The sequence below is a fragment of the Equus caballus genome, chromosome 4, assembly GCF_041296265.1.
Source record: "Equus caballus isolate H_3958 breed thoroughbred chromosome 4, TB-T2T, whole genome shotgun sequence".
Classification (NCBI taxonomy): Eukaryota; Metazoa; Chordata; class Mammalia; order Perissodactyla; family Equidae; genus Equus; species Equus caballus.
In genome coordinates this window covers 61,577,860-61,590,227 of record NC_091687.1, presented here as the reverse complement: position 1 = coordinate 61,590,227, position 12,368 = coordinate 61,577,860, and the positions used below count along the sequence as shown (strand labels likewise).

Below are 12,368 nucleotides of genomic sequence, written 5' to 3'. Positions count from 1 at the left end.
TACTCAGCGTTTGAATGCTGCTGTAGTTTTCTGGCTTTATCTTGTATGTTTAACATTGCTGGTGGTGGTTTTAAAATCATCACAGATTTAACCAGTTAGAATGATTCAAATTAAGTGGCTCTGCAAAGCACGGAGACAAAATCTGTCACACTAGTTTCTCAAGTGTTCTTTTATATTTTACACTTAGTGTCAGTGGTTACCTTTTTAAAGGGGTTAAACATGGTGGATGAAGTTTAATAACAAGCAGTGATTTTCCTTATTGGACATTTATATAAATAATGAAAGAAGAAAAATAGGAAAAAAGGTTGACTTATTTTAACTACAGTTTCTTTTAGTTTTGATAATATGAGATGTCTCACAGGTAAGTCAAACTAATGGCAGAAGGTGATCTGTTTTGTGTAAAATAGCTGCATCAGAAACTTGTTCGAATACTTCGCTTCAAATTTATTAGAAAAATAATTTTGAACGTTTAAAAAATGTCTAGCTCCGGAGAAGTTGAACTTTGGAGAAAATAAGTTGCTGTAACACAACCTTAAAATACCCAACCCTTAACCAGCACAAATAATAGGGATAAAATTCAGTAATATATAATCTGAAATGAACTGGCTTACTGAAACACCATACTGTTGAATATTCAACAAAGACGTTTTTCTCGTGTGTGTTTTGTGTATTGAGCTGTTTAATTTTTTTTTTTTTAGAAGTTGAGATTTAAGGTAGCTTATCTATAACCCTAGGGTCTTCTAAAAGGACGAAATAACTTCTGTTAGTATAGGATGGTGTCTTATGTTTTCTTCTCAGGCTTGACCCTTACTGCTGTATAACACATTACCTCAGTACTTAGAGCAGTTTTAGAGCAATGATAAACCTGTTACCTCACACAGTATTTTTGGGTCAACAATTTGGGAGCAACTTAGTTGTGGGATTCTGGCTGAAGCCCAAGGTTGCAGGCAAGGAAAACATGACTGGGACTAGAAAATTTGCATTCACAATGGCCCACTGACAGGGTTGGAAGTTGCTGCTGTTTCCCCCTTAGCTACCCAAAAAGAACAGGAAGCCTCAAAATATGACCAGTGTTTAGAAGTCACACTATTTTGTATCCTGATAGTTGCATAATGTGGGTATGTTTTACTTCCATGTCTACCAAGAGGCAAGTGTTATTGGGAGCCATCTTGGGTGCTGGCTCCCACACTGGAGTGCTTCTCTTGTGAAAGTTTTTGAAACTTCATCACTCTGTCTCCCTTGTAAGGATTTCAGTAGCCCAATTTGGTGTGTAAATATAAGGTAAATTGGTCCAAAAGTGATTCTGCTAACTTGGGCTCAATAAAGTATTGAGAGCTAATTTAGGGGAACTTTGAAAGAATCATGTCTCGGTTACTTAGTAATGATAATTGCTAGTTCAAAAGTGGGTGTGTACCTTTGCAGAAGGTGGAAAACATCACTAATCTCAGTATACCTAAAGTACATGTACAGTCTTGTTAATTTTATTTAAATCAGTCGGTCAAGATTTGGAACTAATGTGTCCAGATGGTTGATACAGCCCATAAAATTTTAATGCCAACTAATGCTTTTGTTAGCTGTGTTAACTGGGTGTTTTTTCTGATAATGAGGCAAACCAGTGAGGTGAGTGGATTACCCAAGAAAGGAGCAAATTCATTTCTTTGAAGATGATGGCAGGTCAGGGGGAGAAGAGACTGATCCCTCTATTTAAATAAAAGTACTCTTTAGAAGTATTTGTGATTCAGTCCTAATAGAGGCACTGTAGGCTGACATTTTTTGTTCTGGGGCTTAGATCTGTAGCCATTTAGTTGATGTCTGACTGCTATATTCTAAAGGTCGGTGCTAAACAGCCTCGAGGGAACCCAAATAGGCAGATCTTGTTAAGCACACACTCCTTGGGGTTAATATACATTGACGGATACTCTAATCTTACCTGTGACGGTGTTCAACGTGACCTGTTGCTGGCTTCGAAAGGAAACATAAAGGTTTTAATAGGGGAAAGGACAAACGACTGAACATCTGGTTGGCTGACCTCATTTTGCTTTTAACTCAAGAAATTCTATACTGGAGGAATGATTCCAGGAATTTTACTTGCTATAGGTAAGGAAGGTAAGATTACCTGTATGTTGGGATCAATTCAAAATGGAAAGTAGGTTTGGGCCAATCCCCCAAATTCAAGAGTGCCTACAGGAAAATGTACTGCAAAGAGGTCAAGAGCTAATAACACAAACTACTAAATGAATGAGTAAACATTACTGATCTCAATTATCTAGTTCTTAATTGGTTCTTTTGAGGTTTTTGAGTTTTTAAATGCCACAACATGCTTTGGAACACATTTGGTGTATATCACCACTTACCCCTTAAACTTGGTTTTGATGGAATTGTTTCTCAAGTAAGTCTTGGACTGTATCCAGGTTTTGGTCAGATTAACTGAAGACTGATTCCACTATTTAAATGTGTAAGAGACCGAAGTGGACAGATTGTTTCAGTGGTTTTACTCAGTACAATGCATACAACTTAAATGAGAGTTTGACCTTTTCAGAGTTACCAGTTCCTAAAATCTGAAGCTAAATAGAGGAGATTCTCTTTTTTAAAGATTTTATTTTTTTCCTTTTTTTCCCCAAAGCCCTTTGTATGTAGCTGTACAGTCTTAGTTGTGGGTCCTTCCAGTTGTGGCATGTGGGATGCCACCTCAGCATGGCCTGGGTAAGTGGTGACCTTTCCACACCAAGGGTTCAAGCCAGCGGAACCCTGGGCCGCTGCAGCGGAGCATGCGAACCTAACCACTCAGCCATGGGGCTGGCCTCGATGAGATTTTGTAACACACTACGATAAACTGCACGTTAAGACTACTGGATTAGCAGAACAGTTTAGTCTAACTGGGTATCAGTTTCTTAATCAGCAAATAGGGAGTTCAGAATAAAATCTCGGTGTGAGGTTTTTACTGTTAGAAGATCCAGAGTACGGATGGATTAATAATAAACAGCTTAAGTTTACATTCCTTGAATCTTGTGATTTTCTCATGTGAGGTGATCATTGTCAGTAAACCAGCCCGTGGCAAACTAGACATGAAACTAGCTGTTGAAAATTTGTCTTGGTTACAATGCACCAAATACCTTCCTAATTCAAACTGTTTATAGACTCAGCTTCAGTTAGAATATTTTTGAGTCCCAGCTCACTCCAAGCCTTTTATTCTTGCCCATGTGATGATCTACTCTATTTCATTGTGGTATTGATGGTTTCAGGGATTTGGAGAGAATGCCAAGTAGGTCCTTGATAATCGACTAACGTTACTTTGTTTTGAAAACTGCAAGTAAATTGGTACTGTAGATTTTCATATTGTAGCCTTGAAATAATGTCCGTGGTGATATGCCCTGAACGTGTAATGAATCTAAATATCAAAAGCTAGGAGGGCTCGCCTGGTGGCACAGCCGTTAAGTTTGTACATTATGCTCTGGCAGCCCGGGGTTCATTGGCCAGTTCGGATCTTGGTTGCGGACCTACACACTGCTTGTCATGCCATGCTGTGTGGCAGGCATCCCACATACGAAGTAGAGCAAGATGGGCATGGATGTTAGCTTCGGGCTTATGTTACTCAAAAAAAAAATTTGATGTGTGTTCTCTTCAAAAAGACAACCTGACAGATTTTGAAAGTCGTCATTGTACAAAACTGATTAGAAGTGTGATTGTATCTAGAAGCATTTTACTGGTGAAATCTAGGGCTTGAAATGCCTAGGCCCAATATAACACGGAAAAGAATTAAAAATCCAGACTGTATCAACAATTTCTGTAACAACATAATCCCTTGACTTGTGCTATTCTATGTAGGCAATGATTCTTATGGCAGAAATAATATCTGACAACTTTGATTCTCAATTTTGAAATTAAACCTTAAACGAGTACTATTCATGTTGATCTTGATGTTCTCAAACCTGGACAATCTGGGGTAACAATCTTCAAGAAATTGTCTCAGTGAGTTTTCATTTCAAATGCCCTTATTTCTAGGATTAATGACTTTGTAACTCATCGTCAAACCCTCTTGTTCAAATAGTTAATCTTTTTTGCCCTGTTTGTGTTTAAAAATTGTCCATATGGTTTCAGTATTTCCAGTTCTCTCGGGTTATAGTCTATGCTCATCTATTCACACCTCCCGTACTGTTGGTTTGTGTTCTTGTATGGCTTGTAATGTTTTCACGTTAAGCTACATGAGTTGGAGGGAGGCCTAAACCCTTCTCTGACTGTAGAGGTATTTCCCAGCAGGCATTAAAACCGAATGCACCCTTAGTATTTAAGCCCCAGTTTTGTTTTTTGGCACCTTGCTTTTATTTTACATAATATTCTGTGTTAAATCCAAGGGGGGATTTCCCTTACCAGTTTAATGTATGTTGACTTCAGCATGGCTTGAGTCTGATGGATGTGTTCAAATCTTAAAAATCAGTATTTTGCTGCCCTATTTGCTACATATTCACCTGTATTTCCTGAATGTGGGTATTTCGGAGGAAAAATACCCCAAGTAAATTTGCTTAGGATTTCTGTATAAAAGGTAAAAGTTAACTTTTTTTATAAATTGAAATATAAAACTTATTTCCACAAAAAGAAAAAGTTATAATTTAAGTATTCATAAAAACCAAACTAAAATACTTTTGGAAAAGCTCACTCACTGTACTTCAGTGCTAACAAGCTAAATGAAAATGTTAAGGCTACTTAGCATTTCAAGTCATATAAAAACTGAATAATTAAATCCAGTGTTTGCTCTCTTTCAAGTGACCATCTTATTTAAAAAATGGCTACCAAAGTGGATAGTCATATCAAGGTTTTGTGTCACCTTATTCTTTGTGCATACTACTTATGAATCATGCATATAATGCCGTAGGAGGATTTCACGGAAAAGTGGTTTCCCCCAAATGTCCCACAAGTCTGATCTTGAAGTCCTAAATTTTTGTCCATAATAAACTTCAAAATGTAGCCTTAACTCAGTGATTCAAGTAGGAGTACTTAAGATATAACACCTGAGCTGAACTTCAGTTTCTGAACATTACTGCTTTATGCATATTAATGGAATCCATCTTCAATTCCTTCTCTTTTTCTCTTTCGGTTTTCCTTTTTGTGGCCTGAAGTCACCAGTTCCTTGGGTACAATCAAAACACTTCCATCATGGCTGTACTGAAGAGCATATTGGTTTGGATTGACTGGCCTACCTTCATCATCTCTTAACCTACTAAAAACATCATGATAAAGGTGGTGCAGTTTCTGTTTCATTATGTTAATAGCTTTGTTACACTGGGCTCGCTCTCTCTTAAGGGTTTCCTTCTTTGCTTGCAAGTTACATACATCCTCTTCTAGATTCAAAATTATGTCCATTTTGCGCCTACGACAATTCTGAGCAGCAACCTTATTCTTCCCTCTTCGTCTAATATCACGGATGAGCGACACTTGTAAGTCTGTCAGATAGTGCCTGCTTAGCATGCTGTTGAAAGAATCAACAGGCATGCGGACAATTTCATCTACAGAAAAGGGGATACGTAGAGCTTTGGCACGCCGTTCATCACGGCTTAAGTTTCTTTCTGTGTCACTGAGGTACCTACTCATTTTCTCTGGCTTTTCAGGCCATGAAAAAGATTCAGAATTGGATTCTAGGGCACGTGGCTCTAAGTGGTAAGTGTGGTTATGAAATACATGTTGAAATGCAAGGTCCCCACAAAAACCAGAGTCACTCCTATGACCCATGGGCGCTGGGTAGTTACCTCCCACAGCCCCTTCTAAATTATGGTGGGGAAGAGATTCAGGGTCACTACTATATCCTGTGGCGCCTTCTTCACAGATAGAGTGAGAGGTATTAGACTTGGTGATAGAGGTGCTGTTGTGGCTTGAATTTAACGAAAGCCCAGAATCAGAATCTGGTTCTTGAAAAAGCTGAGAAACTTCCATTGCATCCAGATCTCCTGTGGCCAAAGACATTAAATTTATCTCATCAAATATGTTTATATTGAGGTCATGTAGAAAGTCTTCACTTGTTAGGTTCCTCATCTGATTGTCAACAAATGGGAGGAATGCTGTCAAATTAGCTACAGGAAGGCTCTGTTCAGCGTTGGTGGTATGAGAATTTAACTGCAGAAATGGTTCTTGTGGCTGTGAAGTTCTTACTACTGGATCTCTTCTAAATGTATTGTCAGGACACAGCAACATGGCTTCATGGAGATTCACGTCATGACTTATAGCCTGGCTAAAGTTTACATTGTAATGTGCTGAGGAATTCATGCCATCGTTGCTACTTCCTGGAAGGGCAGGAATATCTCCCAGTGAGATGCCCTGCAAAAGGAAGGGAGAACACTTTAAATACACATAACCCTACGGCAACAGCAGTTCCAGTATCTAACACAACATTTCTTTCCTCACGTTTGTCAGTTCCTTTACACAAACAGAGATATGCTGTTGGCTATGAATAATTTTACCTAGTTCAATAATACAGGCAACATAATAGGTGATGTAAGCCCAAATTAGAATATGCTATACTCGAAAGAGTTATTCTTTGAATATCATGGAAATTTTTAAAACTTGATTAAGTTAAAAGGTCTTGTTATTAAGTATAATATAGTCTTGTAATTTACTGCTTTATAAAATGCAATTCTCATCCTAGCTATTGGCAACATTGTGGAGGGTCATGGTTAATAACAGCTGTAGTAAAGTAGTCTGGGAGGGGTGGGGTTTTTTTTAAGCAATTAGACCAGCATCATAAAGTACAATCAAGACACAAGGGCTGCCAGAAAAATAAAGCCATGGTTTGGTTTGTCAAATGCTTACTGCCATTTTGATTCAACATGAATTATTTGATTATATCTTTGTTATAATCTGGAAGGACGAACAGTATACATATTTGATAAATTCTCCAAAGTTGAAGTGTTTTCTATAAAAAGCAACCCTAAGTCTCCGTTTAAATAACACACTAGATGCTATTATATAAGTATTCAAATTATGTCACCCAGGCAAAAAGGTTATATTTATTCACAGAGAGGTCAATGCAGATATTTTCCTGCAAGGATAAAAGCCAAAGGTCCAGTTACCTCCACTGAATTTTCAGGCTGTGATGATGAAAGCAACTGAAATAAGTCTTCCATAGAAAAAGATGTATCTGTCCCATTTAGATGTCTCTAGAAAAACGCAAAAGGAGCATCATTCATTTAAAGTGAAAGACTGAATTGGCTGCCAGGGGCTTTAGGCTTAATCTTGAAAAGATAACCAGGTCATATCTTCATGCTGGACTCTAATCTTTATTTTGGAATTTTTACATTCAGTTCTTTTTAGTACTCAATATTTTAAACAAAAACCTTTAACAACTCCCCAATTCCTGCCCTATCTTCCATATAACTTTTGGTTAATATTCTTAGTTCCACCTTACTTTGCCCCTCCACAGCCAACCCTCAAAATTGGTTACAAAATTATGTAATTTTTATAGTCAAATACATACTGAGATTTACCAAAATGTTTTACCAACTTATCAGTGCTTCATCTGCCTTCAGGGTTTAGTTTCCTTCTTGTTGAAGTAACTCCTTTGATAATTCTTTTTAGAGAAGCTCCAGGAGTAGCCAACTCTTAGTTTTTTGTAACGTACTTATTTTGCCTTCATGCTTAAGTGATAGTTTATCTGGTGAGATGATCTGGTTTAATGTTTTCCCTCAGTACTTTGTCTCATGGCATTTATTACTATTCATACGTTTGCTATCAGTCATTTTATAGCCAATCTTTTTTTCCTCCGGTGTTAAAACAATTTTTTTCTTAGTCTTTTTTGTCCCACCATTTCACTTTGATATGTCTGGGACTTGATTTTATTTACTCTGCTTGGGACTCTGCATTTCTTTAATCTGAGTCATAAGAAGATCATTTTAATTTTGGAAATATTTTGCCATAAGCTCTTTGAATACTTCTTCATACTTCCTAGTCTCTCCTGGGACTCCTATTAGAAATAATTTAGATTGTCTCATTCTGTCACTATCTCAATTTTCTTTTTATATTTAAAGGTAAGCTCATCTTTTTTGGGGAGTTATTTCTGTAGGAATCCCACATACCAAGAGTTACCAACTAACTATAAGGCAGTTCTCTGTTTTTCTCTGCAAGTACCAGTTTTGATATCATTTTCTACACTTTGCTTTCTTGTCTCAGGATTCCTGATGGTGATGGTGGTGTGGATTCAGACTCTGTATCTGGCTTTGGGGCCCACTTTGGGTTCTGGCTTCTAAGGGCTGGATAGATAGCTTCCTTGCTATGTCTCCTCGCTGATGGCTAGAACTGTCCTAGTCCCTATTTCCTGAACAGAAGAGCCTTTCAACATTCTGGGCTGTAAGCAGGGAACTCAAGTACCCCTAGGTATGTACTGGAGACCTCTCTTCCCATCTATTCAACCCCACTCTCGGTCATGATATCCGGATCCAGTTCCTCCTTGGGGCTCTTCAGCTCTGGCGCCTGATTATCTTAAGTTCTGGATTTGAGTTCCCTCTTTGTTTCTTTTATCCATAGGGTCCCTTTCTTGCTTTTGAGTTCTGCCATACACTTAAAATACTATCCATTATGTTTTAGCTAAGATTTCTACTTTTGGCGTGTCATAGGGGGTATCTTTACATGCCAGCAGGTTCACATTCCTCACTTGTGCTGTACATCACTCCCACCCCGAACTTTTTACTTTAGGGTTTTCTTTTTTGAAGATTCAGACCAATTGGATTGAGGAGTAGGTGTATACACATATTTGGTTTCCTTTTCTGCCAAATACCTTGGGTTCTATAAAGCCATGTTTTCAAGGCCCATAATAGAAAGCTACAAGGCTTTCTGTGTCTATGGATGCTACAGGGCTATTTAAGCTAAATTGATGGATAAGATTTCTTGCATTTAACTGGCAAATTATGCATTCTTAGTGGATAGCAGACTTCTTCAATTGACTTATTTAAAATGATTGCTAATTTGTTAAGAAATTTCAGAAATGTTCTATTCTATTAATAACCTCACATTTGACTCAGTCCTGGCCAACCATTCACCAAAATTTGTTGATGGTCACAAGTGTATGAGAATGGATACTATCTGCACAAATCTGTATCCCTGCAAAAACAATCCATAATGGTGAGTAAATAACATTATTTGCAGAAAAGAAAGCCTCAGTATTTAAAACACAGAAGTTAAGGGTATGAGGATCATTCTGCTTAAAATGAATTATGGACTGATTCTTCGGGCTAGTCAGAGATGTGTTTCATTAAACCTTCTGCCTCTTTCCTCTTCAGTGCCCCAGGAGATGGCAGGTGGAGGCGCTCACCCCTACCAATCCAGTCCTCTGGTTGGGTTGATAGGAGGGTAGGAGGAACGACAGAGTGCCTTAGAGACAACAGCTTCTGCTGAGTGTCTCATCAATGCCATCTTTCTCTGAGCTCCATTTCTCCCCAAGTCGCCTTATGCCCTGATGGTGGTAATGGTTTCATGTTGTTGCTAGTTGCTGAGAGCTTCCTATTCCTTGGTGTTTCCCTTAAACCTGCCCTCACCTCTGCTGAAAAAAAGAATCCCCTCATTCATGTATCTTCAGAAAATCATCAGCATGTGCCTTCTATTTGAGGGCCTTAACTGTGGACAGCATTCTGTTTGAAGTCAGTGTGCCAACAGAGTTCTTCTGTCTACCACACTTAATTCTTCAGAACAATTTTGAGACATTTGGTTTCAAAGAACTTGGTTAATCCATTTCTAAATCTAATTGCTTAATTTTTTCTGCTCAGCTAGGAACAGATCCTGCACAAAAATGGACAATTAAGCCATTCTTACAGTTAATCCATGAAACATATTCCATACTTCAAGTTCAATGTAAATTGCCAGGAAATAGTCAGTCCTCTTCTTTTTTCTTAAGTCAGACTCTCATAATTCTCCCCTTCCTAAGTCTTCACATAAAATATGAACATAGTTTTCTATTTTGGGTCAGAATTCATTGCATTTTGAGCAGAGATCACTAGGATGGTGGGCACACATTTAACTTTATAAGACATACTTTTAATAAGATTAAACATTAATATAAACTCAACTTGTCTTTAGTGAGAACAATATGTCTTCAGACCAGTTAACCTACATATACTGTGTATTTGTTCTTCATTAATAGCTGGCAGTCTGTGTCTAGGACTCCGATGGGGCTAGAGAGAAGTCACTGTTAAGGAGCAAATTATGCCATTCGTCCTAGGTATTCTTCCATGGTAATCACCCAAAGAATGGAAATAAATGCCAGTGATTAACTGATCACAAACAACCCATTTCTGCTTTATTTCAGCAAACTGTAAGAGCACTACAGCTCCATGAAAGAGTAGACAGATAGTGTCAGAAGCTCCTATAAGAAATGTGTAATTTGCAGTACACAAAGATGTGGTGTAAATGCTAACTAAACAAGACTGACACAGGCCAGGAATGTGGAGGTACAAATGAGGAGCCGAGCCTTATCATTAAGAATTAAGGCACAAATGCCTTGCTTTGAGTGATTAATGTGTTTCCGGAAAGTTTTGTCCAAACTGATGTTTGTCCTAATTCAAATTATATTTTAAATTCTCCAAGGAAGCTCCCTACTTTATCTCTTCATTAGTATTTAATGAGTGCCTACTATGTGTCTAACAGTCAGTCAGTTACCAACTAATTTGAATTACCAAGTAATTCAAAGAAGTAGAAAACACAGTTCCTGCTTTTTTGGGAAGCCCAGTGAGGGAGTAAAGGCAAAGACACACCCAGGAGAAAAATGAACCAATAGCATAAATCTGTATACAATGAAGTGGCAGACTGTGATAAAAACTCTCCCTCAAAAAAGATGACTGTGAGGTACTCAGGAAAGTGGGCTGAAACGTCTCCTTCAAAATAAATATGGTTCTTCCAGTATTTTGTTAATATAAAAGTCCACTGGCACTGAAGCAATAATGTGTGTGTGGGAGGTGGGAGAGGAGAGCAGGGGTAAAGCCACACCAAGGATCCATGAATTATGAGGAAAGCCAAGGCCTAGGGAGAATACCAGTGGGCGAAAGCATGGCAGGTGCAGACACTTCTGCATATCAAAGGGGAATGAGAGGCTGCAATGGGACCCTCATTCAACTGAAGGTTATAAAAGGGTTGAAGCCTCAGAGGCTAGGGAGTGGAAATAGGAGGTTTTCTTGGAGTGAGCTCCCCACCCCTCTTACCTGAAGACTAGCAAAAGGACTCAAAGAGACCACTTAGAAACATGGTGTGTGTTCTCTGCAGTCTGGGGAACACAGTAGATGAGGCAGAGCTTGCCTGAGGAATATAACAGGCCGAGAGGCCAGACAAGGGCTGCAGTGAGGGAAGTGACTAGACTGACAAAGGGGGAGAAGGGCAGGTTTCCAGGACCAGCTGCTGGGGAGCCAGAGAGGGGAGGTATATGCCACGGAAAATGCAAGAAGGACTCCTAAAGGCCAGCTGGAGGTAGAGGTGCCATTTATTTATCCCTGTCAAGAGAAGGGCCGATGAAGGACTCCCAGCTGTGGGGACAGGGGTGTCCACAGAACCTATGAAATCAAAGTGCCCATCTGACAAAAGTAGTTTTAAATACATCCTACAGTCAAGGGAAACCAGTGTGATTGGTGCCAGTCAAGTAACACCTTTCCTGAACCCTTACCACCCACCACACCCTCAGCCCCAGAGAAGACAGCCTACTAAGCAAGGGATGAAGACTTGGGGAAATAGAGAAATAAGACACACACACACCCTTTTCCACTTAAGCTAAGCTTCGAGGCTGCTGCAGCAGGTGAGACAGGAGGAGGGGAGAAGGTGAATTTCAGTTCAGAGTTTTTGAGAATTACACTGGATTATATTGACCAATTGCTGTACTGAGATGACCAGGGAGATTTTAATATGATTACCTAGAAGTTACAAGGCCTGCCCGAGATCTCACCCAAGATGTAGGGAAGAACTAGTTCCCCTACAACAGGTCAGAACAGGCTAGAAGGGGTGAGAAATGGTGGGTGGGCAAAGAGAGTAGAGCAGTTTTCTGATTTCACTCCATCGATCACATATTGTTTGATGTAATATTACATGTCAAGGGTACAGTGATGATGGGTTGTCTGAGAAGGGCCAAGCCATGGTACTCTCCATCCTCCAAGGGTATTCAAGGCACAGCCCCAAACTCCTCCTGGTTAAAGGTCTGTGGAGCCTCCAGCTTGTCTTCGGAGCATCCGTTTGCCAGGCTTGTGGGCTGGGACCTCAGCAGGGCTGAGTAGAAACCAGAGAATGGCCTAAATAAAAGAAACGGGGAAGCACAGGCTGCAAGAAGAATCCATCCCTTCAGCCTGGCTCTTGGAGTTCATCTTTCGATACCTCTCTCACTGATAAGAGTGTGGTTAGACATAGAAGAGCCAAGG

General features: G+C 39.3%; 1 protein-coding gene across 1 annotated transcript in view; it reads right to left on the bottom strand.

The window, feature by feature from the left end:
- Positions 1-2,475: 2,475 nt before the first annotated feature.
- The window catches only part of NFE2L3 (NFE2 like bZIP transcription factor 3), a 32,215-nt gene continuing 22,322 nt past the window's right edge, over positions 2,476-12,368 (bottom strand). The window contains exons 3-4 of the mRNA XM_023639393.2: positions 7,059-7,145; positions 2,476-6,306 (exon numbers count right to left, since the gene is read on the bottom strand). Of these exons, the coding sequence (XP_023495161.2) occupies positions 5,050-6,306; positions 7,059-7,145 (1,344 nt within the window). The 3' untranslated portion in view covers positions 2,476-5,049. The remainder of the gene's footprint in view (positions 6,307-7,058; positions 7,146-12,368) is intronic.